The 21,568-nt window shown below is 39.9% G+C and overlaps 1 protein-coding gene across 2 annotated transcripts in view; it reads right to left on the minus strand.

The window, feature by feature from the left end:
• The window catches only part of LOC126389071 (F-BAR and double SH3 domains protein 1-like), a 35,883-nt gene extending 14,922 nt beyond the window's left edge, over positions 1-20,961 (minus strand). The window contains exons 1-12 of one of the 2 annotated variants that reach the window (XM_050042506.1): positions 20,851-20,961; positions 15,993-16,090; positions 15,803-15,848; positions 13,076-13,149; positions 12,035-12,179; positions 11,642-11,778; positions 10,700-10,763; positions 5,864-5,992; positions 4,430-4,552; positions 3,499-3,594; positions 1,320-1,436; positions 995-1,099 (exon numbers count right to left, since the gene is read on the minus strand). In XM_050042506.1, coding sequence (XP_049898463.1) covers positions 995-1,099; positions 1,320-1,436; positions 3,499-3,594; positions 4,430-4,552; positions 5,864-5,992; positions 10,700-10,763; positions 11,642-11,778; positions 12,035-12,179; positions 13,076-13,149; positions 15,803-15,848; positions 15,993-16,090; positions 20,851-20,871 — 1,155 coding nt within the window. In that variant the 5' untranslated portion in view covers positions 20,872-20,961. The remainder of the gene's footprint in view (positions 1-994; positions 1,100-1,319; positions 1,437-3,498; positions 3,595-4,429; positions 4,553-5,863; positions 5,993-10,699; positions 10,764-11,641; positions 11,779-12,034; positions 12,180-13,075; positions 13,150-15,802; positions 15,849-15,992; positions 16,091-20,850) is intronic. The other variant, XM_050042507.1, reaches the window with a different exon arrangement.
• Positions 20,962-21,568: the final 607 nt, after the last annotated feature.

Genomic DNA, 21,568 nt, shown 5'->3' on the forward strand with positions numbered 1-21,568 from the left:
GTCATCAAGTACCATTTTGAAGTCATCAAGTACCATTCTGAGGTCATCAAGTACCATTCTGAAGTCATCAAGTACCATTCTGAGGTCATCAAGTACCATTCTGAGGTCATCAAGTACCATTCTGAGGTCATCAAGTACCATTCTGAGGTCATGAGTGCAATGACATCAAGATACGAACGAACTGGAAATGCTGACCAATCACAGCAGACCGGGCATTTTCTGAAGGGGGGCTTAAGACAGAGGGTGAATACAGGTGTCAGTTTGAGGAAATCAGGAAAAAGGAAGTTTCTCATTGTGCTACGGTCAGACATCAGTTATTTTTGTATTATTTTTCATTTCCTTCTTGTATATTTTGCACCTCTATGAAAGAACACCTGAAAATACATATTGTATGACCTTTGACATACAATCTTTAGTGGCAGCTGTTATAGTGCGCAGAACCTCAAAGCAACCTGTAAGTAAACAATGACAAATGTTATTTGACCATTTAGTGCCTGAAGAAGAGCCACAAATCCTTAATACATATTCCCAGTCGTCTTTTTGTACTGTCTGTCTCTCTTTGTTTGACTTGCTACACTAATACTGTAAGTCACTTTCTCAAAGATAATTGGTATTGTTCATTTGATAAAATGTTGCTGTGTTAATTATGCAGAAAAACTATTTATTTTCTTCGTTACATTTATATGATTGGCTAATTTAAGTAATTTTTTCTCTGTATTGAGCTGTGAAACGTTATCAGTTGTTCAATTAAGCTCACAAATGATTTTATAATTTTGCTTTTTGGAGATATTCTGTTTCTGTTTTATGTGTTTTATGAGTTTAAGTGCTGTCTTCTCTGAATGAAATGTGAGAGCAGAATGGTGACAAAATCAGTTTTAGAAGAGGAGTAATGGCTAACTCACATGTCTGATGTTTTTTTTTTTTTGTTGGAAAGAAGAAGAAGAAGATTAAAAAGAAGAACAAGAACAAAAACAAGAACACGACCAAGTAGTACCTTGGCTTTCCTGACGCTGTCCTGCACCTCTGCTATCTTCTGCTCCACACTAAGCCCCGTCTCCCCCGACAGCAGCTTCAACCGACTCTCCAACATCTGTAGAGCCTGACAGAAAGAGACATAGGGATATACAATACATTCCTTTTATATTGCCTGCCGGAAATTCATAAATTCAGTGATAATAATAATGAAATAACTATTGGAGAAAGCAGTATCTCAAGAAGAGGAAACTCTGAATAAAAGAAAAAAATGATTGCTATACTGCTACAAGCATTCATTAGTTGAGGAGTATCTTGGCTTTCCAGCTTTGAGATCAAAAACTCACCCTCTCTCCATGGGTGATGATCTTATAGTCCTTAGCAGCTTTTGTAGCCCATTTCTTGGCCTCTTTAACCAGACAGCCTTCTGCTTCTGAAGCACAAACCTCCTGTAGAGTCAACACCTGCACAAAAGACATACATCATTGCTTTGTATACATCAGCATCAACAATACAACAGCCTTTTGTGAAGATCCTCAGTACCATGTGCATTTTTTAATGTCACAGGCGTTGTTACACTGACCTGCATGAGGGTTATACTATAAACTACAAAAAGTTTTTATGTCCATCCCTGTACATTAGGAGTGTAACAATTTATTGATCTCAATCATTATATCGATTCAATTATCAATGATCAAGTATCATCCATGCAAAGTGAAAACATTGATCAATATCATCATCTTTAAGATACACCTTTATTTTGAATTTTTCATAGCATGTCTGTGTCAATGTCAAACAGCACCTGGCAGATAATGGCAAGCAGCCAAGAAGACGACGATGAGTATATTTACTCCCATCTCTAGAATAAATCTAGCCATGTGGAAACATTTTGGATTTTGTAGAAAAGACAGGTAAACAAACAAAGCGTCTGCCATATGCAATAATGGTAGTTACAATGGGCCCCAGTGCACTAATATGACAGGCCGATATATGTATTTACCAACAGTGTGTCTTACTGATGCTTTTATGTTAAATCCATTTGCAGATGTGTCCAGTCTGCTAGTCTTGAGAGCTTTTGCACCTTAACTAGCTACTGTAAATAGTAACTTCTCATTCCTTGATTAAACAGAGACTTGATATTAAACGACATCAACATTACCCAGCAATCATCATTACATATCTGTATGTGACCAAAACTACAAAAGAAAATAGGAAATAATTAGTTTAACTGAATTGTTTTTATAGTTTAATTATCGGGTTTTTTAATAGTTTATGTAGAATGAGCATATAAATTTCCTCTAGACTTATACTATTTTACAGTTACAGAAAAACCATGATAAAAATGGGTTTGCTTTTGTGAGGGCATATAAAATCGCATCATATTTGATCTAACATGAGTTCTTCTTTGAACACGAGTGCATTTCCAGGTGGCAATCGGGCCCCACCACCCCACAGGCCCCAGTGCAACTGCACTGCCTGCACTTTCTTACACCCCTGGCAGTGTGCAAACTAAGCCAAAAATACTCAGGAAACATGACAAACCTGGCCAAGCAGCTCAGGCCTAAAACATGTTGCTCTTGCTATGGCAACATTGGCTGCTTTGTTTCAACAATGTTAGGCTAAAAAAATGTGCATGCAAAAAATTGACAAAATTAGCCTCCCTCCCATGGCTACAGGTAGTTTCTGTAAGGTTTCTATCCATTCGTTAAGAAATGCACTTCCTTATGTTCAATACTGGAGGCATTATCCATATATTTACAGATCTACGGACACCTGGCACATATATTGGTGGAAATGAGGTGTAATGCTATTAAACAGGGGGTGATTAAAGGATGGGCACTACGCTTCTGCGATGAAGACATCCCGATATCAGCGGTAACTGTTGTATGAGCGCCATGCAGAGCAGCTGTGATGAACTAGTCGGTTGGATACACATACGCACTGACATGCATGCGCAGCTAGAATGGTTACGACAACAAACCACAGAGAAGCTTGTATTACAGCACACACAGAGACAGTATGACTTCATTCTCTAGGACACCATTATTCCACTATCTTTACCAAGCAAATAGTGGTTTGCTGCTATATGACTGCTCTGACTGTCATGTACAGGACCTTTAAATGTTCTTGTTGTTAAGCCATGTTTTGTGTGTGTTACTGGAGTCAGTTTAAAGTAAGCTCTATTGCACTTACCCAGTTACAATCTATAACTGCTCTTAAGCCCCTAAATTGAATCGAATCAAAATCATATCATGGCAGACTTTGTGATATCATCAAATATAGTAAAGAAATTTTAAAAAAAGGGTAAAATATTGTACTGTGATGCAAGAAACGATTTACACCCCTACTGTACATGGACACACATGCATCAATGCATATTTTTTTGCTTTGACCTAAAGATGAACATTGTTGTGAGTTTTTCCTTTACATTTTTTTCACTTTTTTATCACTGAAATGTCAATCAAGATGACTGCCAGTATAGCTTCTACACCTCTGAAGCTCACACACACAAACATGCAAACACACCTTGTCACGTGGAGCTGGCTGGAAGGTGAATTCAGGAATTTTGCTGAAGGAGACAGATTCTTGAAGAAACTGCAGAACGTTTTTCTCTCTGGTCACCTGACAATACAGCAACCAATCAATGTTAACCAGGAGCAAACAAAACAATTCCTCCTACCCTTGAATTTATCAGAAAGGATTGGAAACATAGGCTCTGATAAATAAAGGAGAGGTCTGTACCTTGATGCACCTTAACGAATGCTAATGCAGGAATAGTTTCAAGCCAAAATTGCACTAAGTTGTTGAGGTGTGGGTGGATTTCTTTGAGCAATCCCAGCGTTTTCATTTGTAACATCCTTGTAACATCACAGAAATGAAGACCTAGGGGGTTAAAATACTTTCTACTCACTCGAAGGGAACAGCCTACCTCAGAGTTCACACAGTAGCTACATTAGTTCAGACATTTTGTGTATGTGTTGAATTTCCCTTATACAACTTAAACTCAGTTGTAGAAAGATTCTTAGCTTTTTCTTGAACATTAAAAAAAACATTTCTCTACTAATATCTTCCACCTTTTCTTGCATATCTGTTCTTACTTTCAACCATGGTCTTATTTGCCTTTTTCCCTCCCGTGTTTAACTTGTGTCTTCATTTCCACCTTTCTGCATTCCTGTTTTTTTCCCTGTCTGTGAACCTGTCTGTAACCTCTCTGCCCCCACCCCCATCTTTTCAAGAGACAAGGTGAGAAATGTCTTATGTCTGGTTTCTCTGAAGCCACTGTGGGATACCTTGCATGTGTGAAACTCAGACAGCAAAAGGTTTGGAGAAACGTAAACCAGAATACCTTTGAATTGAGAACCTCCAATATGGCTGTCAGCTGTTTGGTTATTGAAACTGTTGGTTACAATAAACTATACAGAACACAAAAACACTGTATGCACATACACACACATACCTTAGCAACACACTCCCATATTGTGCCGTACTGTTTGTGTGTGGTCAGACAGGTATCCATCTCTGTCCCACACAGCACGGTAAAATGGCTTCTCAAATCATCATAAACATCACCGTCCATTTGCTGATGAGGGAAAGAGAGTGCAGAAGTCAGTTTTCATTATTTCAAATGGTTTTATTATTATTCAACACTACAGCTATTGTTGTTGTTGTTATTGTGAGACTTCAGTAACAAATTCACTATGACTTGCAAGTTCCTCTCAAGCACAGTACACAGACAATTCATTCCAGTACAGGTCTAATAACAACTTGAAAGCCTAGAAAAAGTGCATAATTAAATTATTGTATGGCCTTTGTGTGAGCAGGGAGAGCAAAAGTAAATCAACTGGCCAGCAGTCTTGGATGTGCATGGTCTTATCCGGCTCAGCTAGAAAAGAACTCTAGATTACCATCTCTAGGGGTCACGAATTGGAAAACGTATACACTCACTGAGCAACTTTCATTGGAATTAATGGGCTCCATTTTAAAATTTGGTATCCAGTTCTTTTTAATACATCCACCACTTCATCATACCCACAGAAATGCAAAAAACAACTGATGTTCTGATGCTAAAATCATACTGCCTGTCCCCAGGTCTTCTGTGTTCTCAGTTCATTTGTGGTAAGTTGATGAACAAGATATCTTTGCTCAGACTGATGACAGGGTGGGCCTGTCAAGTAAAGTGACACATGAGTATGAGGTGATCAGGCCAGCAGAAGACAGATTTGGAGTCACTGCATAGCAAATACAGCACACATCAGGGGCTACTGGGAGTATCATTGCCAGAGGAAGCCATGGCAAAGGAGTACCCACACAAGAAAGAGGAATTCACAAAAGGTATGTGGACCAAGTTGTAATGTTTTGGCTTATCACGTTGTAACTAATAAGACACAAAAGGGAAGCGAACGCAAGTGTGTGTGTTATCGTTATCAAATGTCTCAATTTCCGCTCATTCATACTAAAATGCAGCCTTGGAGCTTTCAAACTAAAACAGGGTCAGCAGCATTTTGAAAGGTCTCTTTTTCAGGGGTAGTTTGATGTAGGCGTAAACGTAGCATGTGGATGTAGCCCTAGTTAATGGGCGACAGTATATGAGGATAGGGTGAGATCTTTTTTTTGTTTGCAAACTTTACATCAAGAAGGAAAAGAAGAAGCCACCAATTAGATTTCTGCAACACAAATGTACAGTTTGAGTGAATAAAGGTAGAGTAGGATGTGTTTCATACACTGTGCAGAGCAGACTCAGACCAGCAGCCTGCAAGCATCAGGAAATGATGTGGTTATAGTGTTATATCAGATGGTTTCCTTTTCTCCAGTTTGCATGTGGCAGGTTGTATGTGTGTGTGTGTGTGTGTGTGTGTGTGTGTGTGCGTGTGCGTGTGTGCAGGTGTTTTACCTCCATAATTTGTGGTAAGTCATTAGTATAGTAGTGTTGGTGATGGCCGTTGACTGCTGATAATGCCAGCAGATACTCATTACGAACTTCAGTCAAACGATCTTCACACTCTCTCAACCTGGCACTGAGCTGCAAGGACACACAAAATTATATTTTGTGGTAAGTAAAACCTGCAGGAAACATCTCCAAATTTACTATGAAAACAATAAAGGCCTATGGTACTTTGTTAAACTAAAATCCTGACTATTTAAAGTCACTTAAGGTCTCAGTGTTGTTTTACGATGATATTTGATTAAAAAATGGATGAAACTCAGTGTGTAGTATGATAAACTGCCACATCACTGAACATATCTGGTTCTGACAATGTGCCTCTTTTAGCTTATTGTTTTGTCTTAAAGACCTGGACACACCAGGATTTCACATTCCAATAGAATCAGCATGATCTGAGGATCTGCCTGAGGAGGCCAAATTAATCCACATAAATTTGCTGCACTGACCAATAGCAAACTGTTTCTGAGATGAGAGAGAGCTTTTCAGCTGTGTGGCATCATTCACTATTTTCTCATCTGTCAGGGTGAAAACTGCTCCACACAAAAGAGCGGTTTGCAGACTAATAATACAGAGTCAATGATACAAATATGGCTTCTGAAAAAACTGGACTTCAGCTGAAAACACACCAGTGCCGCCCGTGGCCGGATTACCCAATGGGCTTTATGAGCACAGGCCCAGGGGCCCAGCCAGAATTTTTTTCCCCTAAATCCCTCCTGTTCAAATTTCAAATAAATGACACCATTTATACAACAGTTAGTTCCGACCGAGTAATTTGGAGAGGCATTCCGTGAGTGCTGATATAGAGTACAACATCACTGGGACATGTAACAGTAAAATCACTCTGCTCACAGGTGTTATAAATATAAATACAACCGTTAATTTACCAACTGTCACACTCGCTTCATTGACGCAAACTGACACTATAGCGTTACACCAAGAAGATGGATATTATTATTACTGAGGATGAGGGAGAGTGGAAGCTGAATCCGGCCGTGCCAACATCCAGGTTTGCCAACGCTTCATCAGCCGAACTGGACGAAGTTACACAGCTGCAGATCAATGTAACTACAAAGTAGCTTGTGAGTTCCTGGCGTGTGTGCTGCGTTGCCTGGCAACAGACTAGGGGAACTGTTTTTTTCACGGAGCTACATAACATAGGCTACTTAAATAATTTATTTCATCACCTTTTGTTAACATTACCTTACTCAGCATTGCTGTTTAAGCTGTTGTTGAACTGTTGTATAAAAGCAATATCACAGGAGAGGGAGTGGTGTTGTGCTGTAGCCTATATCGTCACGGCTGTAATTGTCTTCGATTACCGATAGTACATCACTCCCTCTCGTGTGATATTGCTTAGGTATAACCAATAAAAATCACGCTGATTTTTTTTTTTACTTAAATAGAATGATTTAATTGGTCAAGTGCAAGTGTGGAAACCATGGTAACAGGCCGCTCTGCCTCCGCCCCTACGCGACTAGACTGTCCTCAGCGATAGCAGTAATAGAGAGTGAAAGATGAGCGAAACAAGTGGTTGTACCAAACGTAAGCGGAGAAAAGAAAAGGAGGAGAGGGAGGCAACTTTTTTTTTAAAAACGTGTTCCTTCCATCCAAACTTTCATCCTCAAACGGAGCCATGAGAATCAGTGTGAAGAAGATGCTTTGGAGTTGGAGAACACCGTTCAAGCTAAGCTAGCTAACCGGGAGCCGGAGCCGGAGGAAGATGCCACCGGAAGCCCGCCACAACCTGTAACGTTAGCTAGCTGCAGTCACAGCACCGGCAGCTCTCAGTGGATGTACGAAGTGTTGGACCCGGCGTTGTGGGTTGAAGTGAGTGAAAACGCGCGAGCTGTTCTATTGATTGTGGACCTGCAGCCTTCTATAACTGCACGAGCAGATATCCAGCATCAACTCGTGATGGCGGCTTGGGCGGTAAAGTGCGCTCCTTCACTAACGATCTGCTGTACAGCCGTCTACAAAATGGAGAAAACGTTTCCCGTGACTGGATCCCCTGTACCATCCACAGGTAATATTTTTTGCTTTGCTTGCATGCTCTTTTCAACGAAGAAAACCCAGTTTGTTAGTGGCTACTCTGAATGGAAACACCCCGAACGTCTGCGGGATCACGAGAAAAGCACAAAGCACTGTAGCTGCATGCTGGCGTTGTTTCGGCGCTCATCTGTCACGGGGCCCAGGACTGTGAATTCGCAACTATTGCAACAGCTGGAGGGAGAGAAGCGGTACTGGCGGGAGGTGTTGATGATGAAGTTCTTGGATCACCACACATCACCTGTAGCCTACAGGTGTTCGTGTGTGTGCGTGTGGGCGTGCGTGCGTGCCTGTGTGTGTGTGTGTGTGTATGTATGTGTGTGTGTGTGTGTGTGTGTGTGTGTGTGTGTGTGTGAAGACAACCTATATTACCATCATTTTCTATTTCTATTCACTATCAGAATAAGGCTTTCAGTCAAGTTGACCAGTGCTGTTTTGTGTCCTTTTTATTACCAGTAAATGAGAGTAGAGATAATAAAGAAGGAGGTGACAGAAAAAGAGAGACAGCCCTCAGAGAGCCAAAGACAGGACACAAAGTGCATCTGGAGACAGAGCAGAAAAGCCATATTTACAGGTATGTGTATGTGGGTTTGTGTGTGAATTATGGAAGATTCAGAATCCACAATCTGGACTTGTGGAGGTGAAGCAGTTTGTGTTTGCAAATGCTAATGAGTAACAATATAAGCTGATTTCTTGATATTGTTGCTTGGCGTGGAAAGCGTTGTTGCAATTATGTGTAAATCCTGTATGATGGAGGATATCTGCAGGTGTCGATTTTGTGATCATATACAGTAGGCTGTACCCTGTCAGTGTAAATCTTGTATACATTACAGGTGTTTCCAACAAATAGCAGTCCATAATACAAAACCCTGTTTGTGTGCATGTCTGTGTGTGTGTGTGTGTGTGTGTGTCTGTCTGTCTGTGTCTGTATGTGCCCTCTTAATCCGGGCCTGGTGCCGCCGAGGCACGGCATGTCAGGTGACATGCGTCAAGTGCTGTCCCCAGCACATGCCGGACGCGTTGCGCTGCAGTTCATCAACAGATGACCACACAGAGTTTCCTCTTCCGTCTATGCCTTTCCCTAAAACCATGTATAGACACCCACTAATTCAAGTTGATTTCTCACCTGAAGAGCCAATCTCCAGAACTATGATGCGCCAGGAGGTATCTTTTTGGCCATTGTCTTTATAATGACAAGATTGTAAGTTGTTTAGCTCGGGATCTTTTTCAACCTCAACAACAAGCCTTTCCTCATCCAGTCTTCGTCACACACAAGTCACAGCAACAGCGACAGGGTTCTCTTGACACATCCATGGTGAGGAGAGCAGTCAAGCTGCCATAGGAGCAGAGAAAAAGAGCTGCCATGAGCCGGTATGTTCAAGTATGTTCAGGCAGAGAGCAAGTGGGGGAAAAAGGGTATTTAATCCTGGGGGTGGCAAGGCTGGAAATAGGACAGTGGCGTAGGGTGGCACGCCCAGGATTGTACATTGAAGATGATAGGGGTGTATTTTTTTGACGAGTGTCATTTGCCACCAGTGTGTTTTGGCCTTTATTTTCTGATTTGTGACAAAGCTAAGCTAACGAGCTAACGTGTTTGCTAACAATTAGCAAGCACATAGAGTTCCATCCAGAATGAGTCCTAAAACCCAAAAATGAGTTAGCATTTCTGCAGTCACAGGTTCCCTGTCTTGAAGTCGATGGGCTTTGGTTAGATGCCTGAACAAAGGTCTGTGGTTAACACAAGCTCAAGAGACTTTCCCATTTTGTTCTATGACCTAAAATACATTAATAAATACCCCACTTGTGAATTTTGAAGCCTTAATGTTTCTTAAAAAAAGGTAGTCGCTGACAAGTGACTAAATGAGACTACAGAAGGTCACACACCAAGCAAAGCTTTACAGCCTTGCTGTAGTAGGGATATTAAATCATGCTAGTGTAGTTTGTTTATGGCAATTACATTCAGGGTTCAAAAATCATAAAAGTGGTGTTCATTTGTGAAGATGATCTTGCTGAGCAAAACGTGTAAGTATCATAAACGTTTGTTTGACACAGAACTTATTTTCTGCAATAATCCAAAAATCCAAAGGAAAAATCCCGTTGGCTTTTTGCAGGCCGACACTAACTTCCTTATCAGCCTACAGAAAAACGTCATCCCTGAAGCACTCTATCAGCTCAGAGTTATTTTTCCCTCTTCAGTACCTTTTTCTTCTCAGCGAAATGGTATGCAATTGCGAACAAAATGTAGAGAGCTATCGAGACTGAGCTAACAGTTAGCTAGCAGCTGAAATCAGTTCACCATTATCCCTGCAATGAGTCACTGTCACCAAGCTTCTGCGTCCTACCCATTTCATGTGGGCAAGAGAATGTCACTTTGTAGTGAAAGACAGGCAGCTGGAGAACATAGTAAAGCATTTAGCAGCTAAAGAGACAGATGTTTGTCTCAGGAGTTGGTGGAGACCAAAAACAGAGCTAAAAGAGATTAAAGATTGGACTTAGATTTATCAGGTGGACACAAACACGACTCTAACACAACTGACAAATGAATTCTAATGTGGCACTGATGCTGCAGGATAAATAGGCAGCTGTCTGCTAGCACGTTAAAGGCTGAAAATATTTGGTGATCATCAGTTTGTTTTGATGGTTTTCTACCCTTCAAGCTTTTAGTTAGCTTGTTTATATATTGTTATGTAGGAACTACATACACAGTCTAGTTTAACATGGTCAATTTCTAAGTCATACCTTGGCAGTCATCTTTTGTAGTCCAGTTTTAAAGTGGAAAATTCCATGTTCACTCTTTCTGGCTCTAGAAGACAGAGTTAAAACTTATCTTAATATATAAGACATTAAAAGAATTACACAACAACAAAAGACATAAATACTGTTGCTACACATTATCTGAAATATTCATCTGAAACACTGTTCTATATGTAAACTTAATGTTTGACTGAGATAGCATTTAATTTACCAGTTAATGTTACAACAACCGACTTGGTATGAAGAGTGAGAAAGTCCATGTAAGGCATGGGGGGGGGGGGGGGGGACAAAAACAAAGGACTTTCACCCAGGAGGCCACAGTTTGTGTCCTGTGTGAAAACAAAAGTCAGTGTTCTGACGTAACGTAATTTGCATGTGGTCATCATGCACTGACGTGGCTCACATGAAATATATACCTCATGTTACATACAAATGTACTTATTTTAAACAAAGACATGGTCCTTTTACGAAGCCTAACTAAGTAGTTTTTTTTTCTTAAACCTAACCGCAACCGTTTCACAACACTAACCATGTGTAACAATGTGTTTCAGTTGTGCATTACATAGAGACGCAAAAGGGTGCCCTGTTCGTCACTATGATATGCCTAGGGGCATGACAAAGCGCCAGTAATGGATGACATAGGAATGAGAACAGGCTGTCTATCCACACACACTTTTGAAAATGTTTTCAAATGTCTCAAGCCGGACTTTTCCCAAAATTACTATATCTCTGATCTCAGAGCTGCATATGAAATAATTTACGGCTCAAGACCTCTTCGATTCTCCCTTAAATTTTTTTTAGCAGAAATCACTGGCTCATAGTGTTTGTAGATACAAACCATTCTTGATAAAGCCACTGATCTTTTTCATGGGTTAGTGTCATCGCTTTTGTTTGTATGTTTGTTTTGCTTCTGCCACACACAGTAACCTGCTCTGTGCATCAGCTGCTTTCTCTCTGGCAACACTGGCGATGTGACTGAGTTGGTGGTAGCTCTTCTTGATCCTGTGCAGCTCCCGCAGAGCATCCACCACTTCCCCTTGCACCTTCTGGAGCTGCTCTAGGCCCTAACACACACACACACACACACACACACACACACACACACACACACACAGAGCGAAACGATCCATTCAGCCATCAGTGGAAGATATTTACAGTAATGGTCATTGCATAGTGTGGTGCAGTGATGAAAATGCACCCAGTATGCACCCCCCTCCTATAAGAGTTAGAAGTATTTGAGCACTGTGTGTGTGTGTGTGTGTGTGTGTGTGTGTGCGTGCGTGCGTGCGTGCGTGTGTACATGGTGTGCAGCTCTCTTACTCTCTTAGCTCGGATGTCCTTTGCATTGCGAAGACTCCTGGAGGCGTGTCCAATCAGTTGGCGGTATTCCTCTGCAGCAGCTAGTCGTGATGCGGCGGACTGAGCTGTGGCATCTACAACTGACCTCCACACACCAAACACACTCCTGAAAACACACACACAGAGACCAATGGGCCAACAACCATTGATTAAGTGCACTTTACACGTCTCTCTTTAAGCAGTGTCACATCTACCACCTCTCTGTAAATATGTGTGAAACAGATCGTAATCAACATAATACTAATATGTGCCATGAAGACTCAACCCTGTGTTATGTTCTCAGTATATTATAATGTAAATAGCCACAATGCACATTTGGACATATTTCTGCTCATATACTGTACTTATATTTGTAGGCCTCATAATTTGAAACAAGCACTGGTAAATGTGTTAATGAAGAGGACCCTGCTGCAACTTTAATACTAACAGACAAATCAGACACATGTTTAATGATAAGGGTTTCATCTAAATTACTTCAGTTTGTTCTCTATGTGAGGGTAGCACGGTGGTGTAGTGGTTAGTACTGTTGCCTCAGAGCAAAAGGATCCCAGGAGGGAGCCCTTCTGTGTGTTATAGTTGTGACCTGCAAGTGTTTAAGACACGCAAGTTTATGTTCAATCATTAAACACATCCTTTTCTGCTGTTTATTTCCTATGTAAAACTCAGATTTGACAATGTCCTCCAAGGTGTCCAAATATAGAAAAACTTCTTGACTCAGTGCCATGGAGTTGAAGTTTGTCCCTGTCTAATGGAATCTAATGGAATCACCTTCAGCCATTGTATTTGCATAAATAACATGTAATCTCAGCATCAACCATCGTTGTTGGAAAACCTGCCATACTAACTGTACTAGATAACTTTACGTACTTTCACTGAAAATTATGTCAGAGCAGATACATACACCATACTATTGGAGATGGTTTCGGAAAATAAAGTCAACCTCAGAAAAGTGAAACAGAAAACAGGATGATAAGGCTGTGTGTGGTATGTATGTGTAGTTACCCAGAAGTGATAGCATCTGTATTTCCTCTTTGCCAGTCTCTTTTCTGGTACTGGACAGCTAACCTCTGAAGAGCCTGGGAAAAAAAAACAATTGAACACCGCATCACAACCCCAAGAAACAAAATGTAGTTTATTAAAGACACAGTGACGATGCTTTAACTGAGAATCAGGTGGGCCGTCTTTGGTAAATGCATTCCTTCACTATCATTTGACAACACACAGTTTAATAACTAATGCTACAAACAACATACACACTGGGCTCTTCATGAAAGGTGTTCATTGAGCTCTTGATTAGGAGATGTGAAGCACCTACAATGCCTTGCATTTTTTTTTTTTTTACACATTATTTTCTTTCTTACCTCTTTGTCTCTAAACTTGCATTAGGCTGTTTGCATCGTGCTATTAGTTTTTTATTGTATTATTTGTGACCTCTTTGACTTGCTGTTGTCATAATTACATTGCCCTTGTTTTTGCTTTAATATGAAGCTACACATTTTTGTGGCTACACACCATCATGTAATACGTAATTAGCTAAAGCACAACAACGCCAAAGTACAGCCTCATAGAAACATTAGCGTGGCAGTAGACTGGTTTTAAAGTACCTTCCATTTTTTAAAATATATTTTGTCTCATGGCTCTAGCAGCTTGTGGATATTTGTCAGTGTAAACGACTTAAAGTGTCAGACATTTTCATGAATCAGTTACAATAGCTTAGCATGGATTTGCACGCACTAAAGCCATTTCACACCGAGCACAGATTTTGTTAGAATATTTTGTATTGACAATTAAAAAAAACATTTTTTTGGGCTTCTTGTGAATACCTGCACACCCCTGGGGAGCATTTGTCCAGGGAAAATTTTCTTTTAGTTTTTTTGACCAATGACATTCTTTGTTTCAACTGATGTCATAACTTCAGGTCATAGCTAGCTAACTGCCAAAACAAGCCCACGGGAACAGCACCAGGCTTTGGGGCCAATTTTACTAGGGCTGTACCCACATATTCGGATATTCGAATATTCGTTTCTATGGGTAGGTATTCGTTATGAAAATTTGGTATTCGATATTCGTTTTTTTCTTTTCTTTTTTTCTTCTTTTTTTAAACATTTTTTTGGTGCTAAATGTAGTCTTTTTGTTGTTGGTAAATGTAGGTTATCAATAAAAATCAAAACTTTTAAATTGCATTGTTAAAAATGTGAAAATATAGTATAGCCTACCAACTGAGCTTGTGCGCACGGCACGCTTGAGCGCATCCGTCTGAGGCTGTGGATCAATGCCAAGTTTTACCACTTTATCACTATTCCCTCTAACTTGTAGCTGTTTTTTCGTTATCTTTTGAATTTAATATGAATTATGGAACCGTTTTTGTCAACGTTTGTTTCCCCCGTTTTGTACAATAAATTATTGTTTAAAGTTTCAACAAGTTTCTTTTGGAGTGCGTGACACAAGTGTGTTTTGAAAACGACCGCGGACTGTCACCTGCTCAACGCATCAGTACCTTCGGATGCCATGACAGTAATAGCCAATAATGTCAAAATATCATTTACAGACCGATTTAACAGACGATCACTGCTGCCCGACCCGCAGGTCCATTTGCGGGTCCCGCGGGTTACGGGTCGACCCGCGCATCACTACTCAGCTCAGTCTATAAAGGCTGTACACAACAGTAAGGCTATAGACATTATATTCTATTCAGGCCGGCAGAACCAGCAGCGCATCGGCTCTACAGTGCACGGCACTGCTGATTAACCATTTTATTGCAGCACAGAGTGTCTGCCAGCAACCAATTACTTGCAGAGGCTTCCTACAACTTGTTTCAACGGTTCCGATTTAATCAGAAGACAAATTAAACAGGATGACTAGCCAATGTGAAAATCCAAACAAAGTATAGAATAATGTACTGAAGGAGACTGTTGTGCCATCACATTTGTTTGTGGTTTGAGAGCAAAGATCTGGTTGCCGCTGTGCAAAACTCCGCAATACAATTAGGTCCGGGGAGGCAAGGAATTTTGAGGCCCCAGCCCCAATGCTGCTTCCAGGTCTCATTATACATCCATGTGCCAAAATAGGGAAACCTCTAAAACAATAAAGGCCTGTGGCTTGAGAACACCAATCAGCTGAGATATGAAAATGTAATGTTGCTGATATGCTCTTGCTGACATATGTTGGTCATCGAATGGGACTATCCACAGAAGTTCATGTTAGCCTCTTAGTCATTCTCTGTCTGGATAGTTTTTTGTTGTGTAAGGTTTTTTTTTGTTTGTTTTTTTGCAAAAATGGAACATGGCACTGGACCTGGGGTGCAATGTTGTCATGCTAGAATTCCCCACACAGATTTTCTATTTTCCACCTCCGCATTTTTGCATCATGCTGATGGGAAAAGGTTTTAAGTGTGGATACACACATATATGACACATTCTCCACCATGGTGCAAACAACACATGAAGCACTCTCCAGAGTTTTCCAGAGAAGAATCTTGGAACATCTAGTGAGAGCTTTCAATTATCAAACGAAAAGGGAGGGAAAAATTTAGGAAGGCATAACCCTGTGTTGAAACAAATTGACACACACAAACTGTACACACAGAGTCACAAGAGACAATGAACAACAACACAGCACTCACGTACTGATATGGGACCTGAAATCAATAAATGACGCATATTTCCAGTAAAAACCAGAAAGGTTCCAGTAATAGGACTAACAGTGGACTAGAATAGCTCGTGTACTCACCTGACCATATTCTTTCTCTATAGCGGCTCGTTGCTTACTGAAGGTCCTTGGGGAACACAGAATAACACAACACAAATCAACAGACATATCAGACATATCTAGTATTGATCTCTCTTCCTATCACCCTCTGTCTCACTTGATTCAATGGGAGGATTTCATACAGACATCCCCAGTCTGGTGAGTTTCGTACCTGATCTCCTCCAGCAGTTCAGTGTCTTGGTGTTGTTTGGTCTGCAATCTGCTGAGCTGTTCTGAGAACACCAGTTTCACCTGCTGGCTCTCTTTTACCTGTACACACACACACACACACACACAACATACATTTACTCAAGATACTCTACTTAGTAAAATTTTGAGGTAATTGTACTTACTGCACTACATTTAGTTGATAACTTTATTTACTTTTCAGATTCAGATTAGTATTACAAAACGCAATTAATAAATAACTTACAATGTATTAATATATGTTAAGATAAGATAAGACTTGATCCTGGGGGGAAATTCACATCCTACCCATTAAGTAATTACAATGAGCTCTACCTTTACCAACGACAACTTTTAACTGATGAGCATATTACAGTAATGCATCAATAATTGTATTCCAATAACATAACATACATTATTTAAAAAATGACTTATCCTAATTATTACTTATTTTTGGTATTTTAGGTATATTTTGATAGTCAAACTGATGTACTTTTACATAAGTATAATTTTGGATGCATGAACTCTGTCTTTGCTGTGGGGGGACTAGGGATGTAACGATATGGAAAATTTGATATCTCGATTATAGTGACCAAATTATCACGGTAAACGATAATATTGCGATATTTTTTTAAGCGCTGTAAAATGTCCAAAAAATAGATACATTGAAATAACTTCACTAAATCTTGTAACTTCCTTATCATACTAAAATGTTAACAGCCAAAATCTTATATTAAAATGAAACTTTCACATTAAAGGGGAAAGGGATTGGCACAGCAACAGAAAATTTTATTTTAAATTAAGAAAATATGTAAACACATTACAGGAGCAAAGCTTATTTGTCTGGTGCATTTTAACAGTCAACAAAATATGTAAACAATTTATATATTAATTATTTATTTATTAGCATGAGAGGAAAAATATATATAAAACAAAACAATGCAAGAGTAGAACAAAAGACATACAATATATAGAATAGATATCACAAATGTGCAGGAGAAACCAAAAAAACCCTAAGGGCAATGGTCATCATTACACAGAATAATTCACACATTAGAAGTGTGCATGTGAGTCAGAGGATTACCTGTATGAGAAAAGGAGTGCATGCTCTCGGTCAAAGGTTAACACGGCAGCGTTTTATGTTGTTTCCTTGAGCTTATGTCGAGAAAGCATAACTGGCCGTCTATATCGATTCTAGCTCGCCATACAATAACCATAATCACAGTGATTCAATCATAGTTGATCTCAATTAGCGTTACGTTACGTCGGTTTATATTCTGTCGGCTCCGCTCAGTGTTTTCAGCTCCGTTTCGTTTTGAAACACTTAACGTTAGCAACATAGCTGCTAATACGGCTATTAGCTACTCAGCTAGTATTAGCTCCTAAGTGTCTTAAACGAAAACGGAAAACCTAGTCGCCGTTTAGGAGGACAGATACGGCTCAAATGTCTCGTATACGTCGAGAGCTACACATTATGACAATCTTAGTAAAACCAAAGTCCCTCACACAATAACTGACGTTTGCATGGCATAACTTGCATTGGCTGTAAAGCTGTGGATGATGGTCACGGAGATGAGCCAGCAGATTTGTAGTGTCGCTACCCTTCGCAGCAACTTTCTTTCTGCATGTTCTGCACACGGGATAGTTGTCCTCCACCAGCTGTCCCTCGGGATTCTTCAGAAACCCAAAGTACGACCAGACTTCAGACTTTGTGCGTTTAGTTGGGGGGGGGGAAATGTCCTGAGTGCTGCTTCTGCCATGTTTTCATTCTTTGTGTTTACACATGCTACACATTCACACAGCGCCTGCATCGCGAGACTTGAATGAGGCTGTTATTACATATCCTGATAATTCACCGCGATAATGCAATTAATTTAAACATAAACGGTAATTCTTACCATGTAAAAATTAACCGAAATTTACCGTAATATCGGTAATCGTTACATCCCTAGGGGGGACCTATTATGCTCATTTGCAGGTTCATACTTTTGGGTTTCTACTAGAACATGTTTGCATGCTTTAATGTTTCTATAATGCTTTGTTTCACAGTCATACAGTCGGTGCTGGAACACTGCAATCAGGGAGAAATGAACAACAACAGCAACCAAGATTGCATGTTTCCCTAACATTAGTATGTAGCTACATGTAGCAGTGTTTACAGCCAGCAAATGACTTTGTCTGAGTATAGTGGCACTTTCTACCATGAAAAATCACAAATGAAAGTTTTTAAACCAACATTAGCTGGACGTGTTCCAGAAGAAATATGATTTGAAATGTGGGAGAAGATAACATCAGCAACCAAGATTTCCTATTTCCCTGATGTTAGCATGTTGCTACATGTAGCAGTGTAGGCTACATATTGTTAACACTTGTAATGACTATCTGGATGACCATGTATAAGGAATTCATCACAAGCTGACATTAGCTTGTCTTCAAAATGGGAAAAACATTGGAAACAGATTATTCAGACAGGTCTGAGGCCGTAAATTTTTGCTCAGAAGGATTATGTTTGCATGGGTTACATTTACGCCATAATTTGAAACCATGTTTAATATGAGCATCACTCATTGCAACTTTGGTTATATCAACACAACAGTGAACTGGCTGTCCAGTCACAGATCTGTTTTACAGTTTCACAATCAATCTCAATAAGTGTTCTGTAGGAAAATAAATGATAGAATTTCATACAAAACACTGTGTCTCTCTGTCTACTATGGAAATAGCAGTCTGCCTTACAGGACGTAGACGATGGATATAAAGCCTGCCATTAGTCATCCTTAGACAGCAAGACTGTAGTCGAGACTAATTTAACTAAGGGCAATAAAGTCCAAGACCAGGTTCAGTCGAGACCAAGTCAAGACAGAGTTCAAAGAAATCTGAGTTCTGTTCAAATCATAAAAGGCAATAGTGTCTTTCCAATAGTGATTAAGGATGGACAGAATAATCTATATACTGGAAACAAATCTAAAATGTCTATTAAATAAATTATATTGCTGACATCACAATACCGAGTAAAGTTTAGAATGAAGAACACAGTCAGTTAGACCACTGACATATACATAGATGCCGCTGATTTGACCTGTTGCCGCAATACGTGTTTGTAACAATTCCTTATTAGCCAAGCTAGCATGCTGTGCTTGTGCAAAACACAGTGGCGGTGGATGAGAGTGCAGACAGAGCCGACTGAAATGGCCCAAGACCAAGACAATTGTGAGTCCAGCAAAGTATCAGACCAAGACAAATGCAAGACTTCAAAAAGTGGTCTTGAGAGCGGACTTAAGGCTGAGGCTGGGCTCTGATACTATATAATCTTTGAAACCAGTCTAAGCCAGACCTCCTGCTACTATTTTTGCAAGAGCACCGTCACAGCATCCTGGGCTCAGTGCTGCCCAAGACAACTGTGAAATAAAAACAAATAAGCAAAAGTGTTTTATTCCTTCGTGCAAAATTATGATGCGTTCAGCCTGACCCTTCTCCAGCGTTGGCACAACATCAGATAGGTCTGGCTACTAATCCTAGACTACGGAGATAGTTTCTGTGCCCAGCTTAGCTCAAATACTCAAAGCACGTAGCCTACAGCAAAAGTGACAAAACAGGCAACACATCCAGGAAGCTAGTAAAAACATAATTGTAGAGTGATGAGAAGTTGTTACAAGAGACAATGTTTTACCACCCATCTATGAAGACAGAACTTGTACAATGCTGGGCAGTGCCTCTATGAAGGGTAAGCTAAGTAATGACAATGTCTCATTTTTTTATTTCAGACGTGTTACTAAATGCACAGTATTTAGTCCTGACAAGTAAATAAGATATTTTTTAATGACTGTGGACATGCTAACATTCTTTAGGCAGGCTACACATAAACTTCGAGAATGCTAATGTCAACACACCATTTTTGCCAGATGTCATGTAATTGTCAGCAAGTTAACTTTCAGCCATTTCTAACTGATGATATTCTGGCATATTACTACATAAATGTTAGCAATGTTAAGACAGAAATGAAGGCCTCACACGTACAGTTACCTAACTTCCTAGCTACATTACAGACTAGTTCTTATCACTAGCTAGCAGCAAGTTGACTGGCTAGCAGGCTCACTATGTCCTGTAGAGCATGAGAGAGGAAGACTTAAGGTTTTTGAAAATCTGTAGTGCTGATGGATTTGTTGAAACTTTCTTACCTGACTAAAATTGGTCACAAGTAACACAGCCAAGTGGAACACCAACTTCATGCACTTTGCCGCTTAATGGCAAATGTTTCCAATCTTAAATTGTAAAATGAATTATGGACTGCAGGATAAACAGAAAAAATATTTGCTCTTAAGAGAAGGATATTAAGGCCAACTCTGACTGGAGTGCAACACATAACTTCTCAATGGTCTGTAAGGTCTCAAATACCAAATGACATATATGCACTGAGTGAGTCTCAACATTTAATGTACTGTTAATTTATTTAGAGCATTTAATAGATACCTTGAAGAGTTAGCACATGTTGGCATTCACACGATTGACCATTATATGTTTTCAATACTTGCAGACGGATGCTTTCGCAGGAAATGCATTCACTATCCAAAACAAAACGTCATAATATTTACCACATAAACATATGTCTCTCTCTGGGAGTATATACTAAGTAAAATGCACTTATTGTGGCATAAATATTTTCATTGTTATGCTCTGCAAAGTCTTATTGTGGAAAATGTATTAACTTAAGAGGATGTCGAACAAGAGGGACAGAAATAAAAGTAGTGGAGTAGTAGAGACACAAAGTTTGTGTAAGCAGTCAGCACTCTACATGAATACAAACTCATATTAACTATATTAATATGAAGACTACTGTAGCTTACCTTTCTAGGTGGTGGCTGCATAGCTGGATGCTGATAGTGTCCGTTATGTCTCTGTTATTATATTGCGTGACTGCTACTTCCTCTATATTTTCACACACTGCATGCACATCTACAACACTCTTCCTCTCTCTCTCTCTCTCTCTCTCTCTCTCTCTCTCTCTCTCTCTCTCTCTCTCTCTCTCTCGCTCTTTCTCTCTCTCACTGTGGTGCTAGCCTATAGGGGGCAGCAGTAGCTACATCATTAAACGGGACACCATGTTGCCTTCAACAGAACACAGCGCTGGTTCACATTTTTTCATGTGTCTCCTAAAGCAATTCTCACATGCCCACGTGAATATTGAAAGAGTTTTTGTCCAGTGTAGTTGTTTCCTTTGGTCATGAAGGAGGACTGTGGATTTTATACAGTCCTTCTTCAAAGTAAAAAAAGGTTCAGCAAGGCTTCAACAGTGTGACAGTGGGTTTCTCCAGAAGTTACAGTTTGAAAGGTTAAAAAGTTACTTTGTGATACCAGATTTCCTCTTTGTGTCAGTTTCACTATGAGCATATGAGGATTATATTAAGATAGACTTTAAAACATGTGAATCCATCCTTTGATGTACCACCTTTCCTTAGAGTAGTCCCAGTTGTAAGTCTTCAGTATCAACAGCACATGGAGGGATTTTTATTTGCATTCTAGTGAGGACCATAATAACATCCTTTTAAACCCCAAAACTAACAA

This window comes from Epinephelus moara, chromosome 4 (assembly GCF_006386435.1).
Source record: "Epinephelus moara isolate mb chromosome 4, YSFRI_EMoa_1.0, whole genome shotgun sequence".
In the NCBI taxonomy this organism is placed as follows: domain Eukaryota; kingdom Metazoa; phylum Chordata; class Actinopteri; order Perciformes; family Serranidae; genus Epinephelus; species Epinephelus moara.